Source organism: Tupaia chinensis, unplaced genomic scaffold (assembly GCF_000334495.1).
Source record: "Tupaia chinensis unplaced genomic scaffold, TupChi_1.0 Scaffold000597_1, whole genome shotgun sequence".
Lineage (NCBI taxonomy): Eukaryota > Metazoa > Chordata > Mammalia > Scandentia > Tupaiidae > Tupaia > Tupaia belangeri.
Window position 1 is genome coordinate 8,020,892 of NW_006160114.1, and position 2,136 is coordinate 8,023,027.

The following is a 2,136-nucleotide window of genomic DNA, read 5'->3' on the forward strand; positions in this document are numbered from 1 at the left end:
CCAAAGAATAAAGGAAAGAAAAAAGGAAGAAGCTCTCAGCTTTGAATCAAATACAAAGTCTGCTTTCAAAGGAGGACACGAAGATTTTGCCAGTGTGTGGTTAGGGGAGAGCAAGCCAAAACTCCAACAGGGCTGAAAGGGCCACTTCCCACTACCTACACAGGAGAGGGAGGGAATTGCAGGGCATCTCTCCAGGACTCAGTTGGACAACAGGGACTGGATAATATTTCAGGAGTAAAAATGAACTCGAGATGAAATTAAGTCAACCCTCTGTTATACCAACCTTTCCCATGTTCCCATGCCTCCTACCTATTTCATCAGGCCCTTGAGATCTCAATATCACAAAAGCCTACTTTCCAGTGAGGATCTATCTTCATTCAGACCTTAGCATACATTTAACCTCAGTTACCTCTCCAAATCATTTTGATTATGATTTCTAAGGCATTGAGAGGCTTCATACCCTGTTCAAACAGTGTTGGTCCAAAGCAAGCAAAGGGGTAACTTACTATACTTACACAAGATACAAGGCCTCATTCATGGTTCCAAATTTCTACATCAAATATCTAAAACAGATTATTACTGTTAACCTGAATTGATTTTTTTTTAAAGTAAGCTGAACAAATTAACTACTGCATATCCTCAAACACTGTAGAAAGTCGATAATCCTTTAAACTTAAAAAGAAATAGCACTGCGGAAAGAGTTGTCAGACAACCTAATATTTAGTCCAACTTCACCATCAACTTAGCAGGGAACCACAGATAAGTCTTTTGAATGTTCCGGGCCTCAGTCTCAAATGATAAAATTAATAGGTTTGATAGCTATCTAAGTCCCTTTCAAATCTAAAATTTCATGACCCATTCTTCGTGTTTGGTTCAAGTGCTTTTGGACATCATGATAACACAAGTTCAATTTACATCTAGAAATGAATATGAACTATGCAATGAAAGATATAAAAATGGGCTTTTTTAAATAATGTAGCAGGGTGTGAGAAAGAAAGTAGAGAACGCTGTGGAATTAGACACTTGGCCTATTATTTTAAGCAATCTGATCCAGTACCATTAATTTCTTTCTCTTTTTAAACTAGGATACAGCAAACCCCACCTGTTCAACAATAAGGATCACAGCCATCATGCTGAATGAGACCCACCTGTTCAACAATAAGGATCACAGCCATGAGGCTGAATGAGGCCTCTCAGAGGTCAAGTGGGAAAAGGCTAGAACAATGTGGAAATCTAAGACTAGGACCTGGAGAGTCACTTGGGGGTTATCTGCTAGTGCTCACCTTCCACTAGTTGGTCCAGGCTGGAAATCTTCTTGAGCCCATCAATGGTGTAGATTGTTCTCACTCCCTGGGGCAAATTCACATTATCCGACAGAGTTCTGGTCAAATCAGCCAGCAGGGCCTCAAAAGATCGGAACCGGTCTGGAGAGATGGCATATACAATCCCTTTGAAGTATCGATCTCCGTTTCGATAGAAACGAACTTTCTTGGCCTTCTTCTCGGAGCTGAGCGTCTGCAGTGTGCGGGTTCGGTAGAAGCTGCAGTGGGCGCTGTGCGTGGGGCTTGGCAGGCCGTTCACCCGCGACCCCCTGCTGTATCTCTGCGCCTTATCCCGCTCGTCAAAGTGCTCCAGCTCCATATCTCTACCGAAGGACATGACAGACTGAGAGTGGAACCTAGGAGTCCCAGAAACACAAACAGACATACAAGCCAATATTATTATTATTATTACTATTATTATTATTATTATTATTGAGAGAGAGAGTTTTGTTACAGAGCACATGCATTCACCAGAGACATTGAGATAGGAAGCAAGAAATCATCCCCCCCCCAGGGTGGTATGGCCAAGCAATCCCTTTTCCTCCGTTCTCCTCTGGGGATTCTGGGCACCCATGCACATGCACCTGGCATCAGCTTTAAGACTCTGGGTCTGGGTCTGGATAGGAACCACAGTGAACTACGTGGGAGTTCAGCAATATAACCAGTACACCATCTGCTGGTCTCCAAGCCAATATTATTTTAAGGTTGTCTTTGCCTCAGAATAGCTAGGTGGAAATATTGCTATAACGGATGATTATTTAATATACGTTATCAAGGGAGAGAGAAAAAGGACACTGAAGAGATAGAAGGGGTG

At 42.4% G+C, this 2,136-nt stretch overlaps 1 protein-coding gene across 3 annotated transcripts in view; it reads right to left on the reverse strand.

Moving 5' to 3' along the window:
* The window catches only part of DCLK1 (doublecortin like kinase 1), a 387,346-nt gene extending 385,673 nt beyond the window's left edge, over positions 1 to 1,673 (reverse strand). For all 3 annotated transcript variants that reach the window (XM_006158451.1, XM_006158452.3, XM_027775699.1), the window contains exon 1: positions 1,284 to 1,673. In XM_006158451.1, coding sequence (XP_006158513.1) covers positions 1,284 to 1,659 — 376 coding nt within the window. In that variant the 5' untranslated portion in view covers positions 1,660 to 1,673. The remainder of the gene's footprint in view (positions 1 to 1,283) is intronic.
* Positions 1,674 to 2,136: the final 463 nt, after the last annotated feature.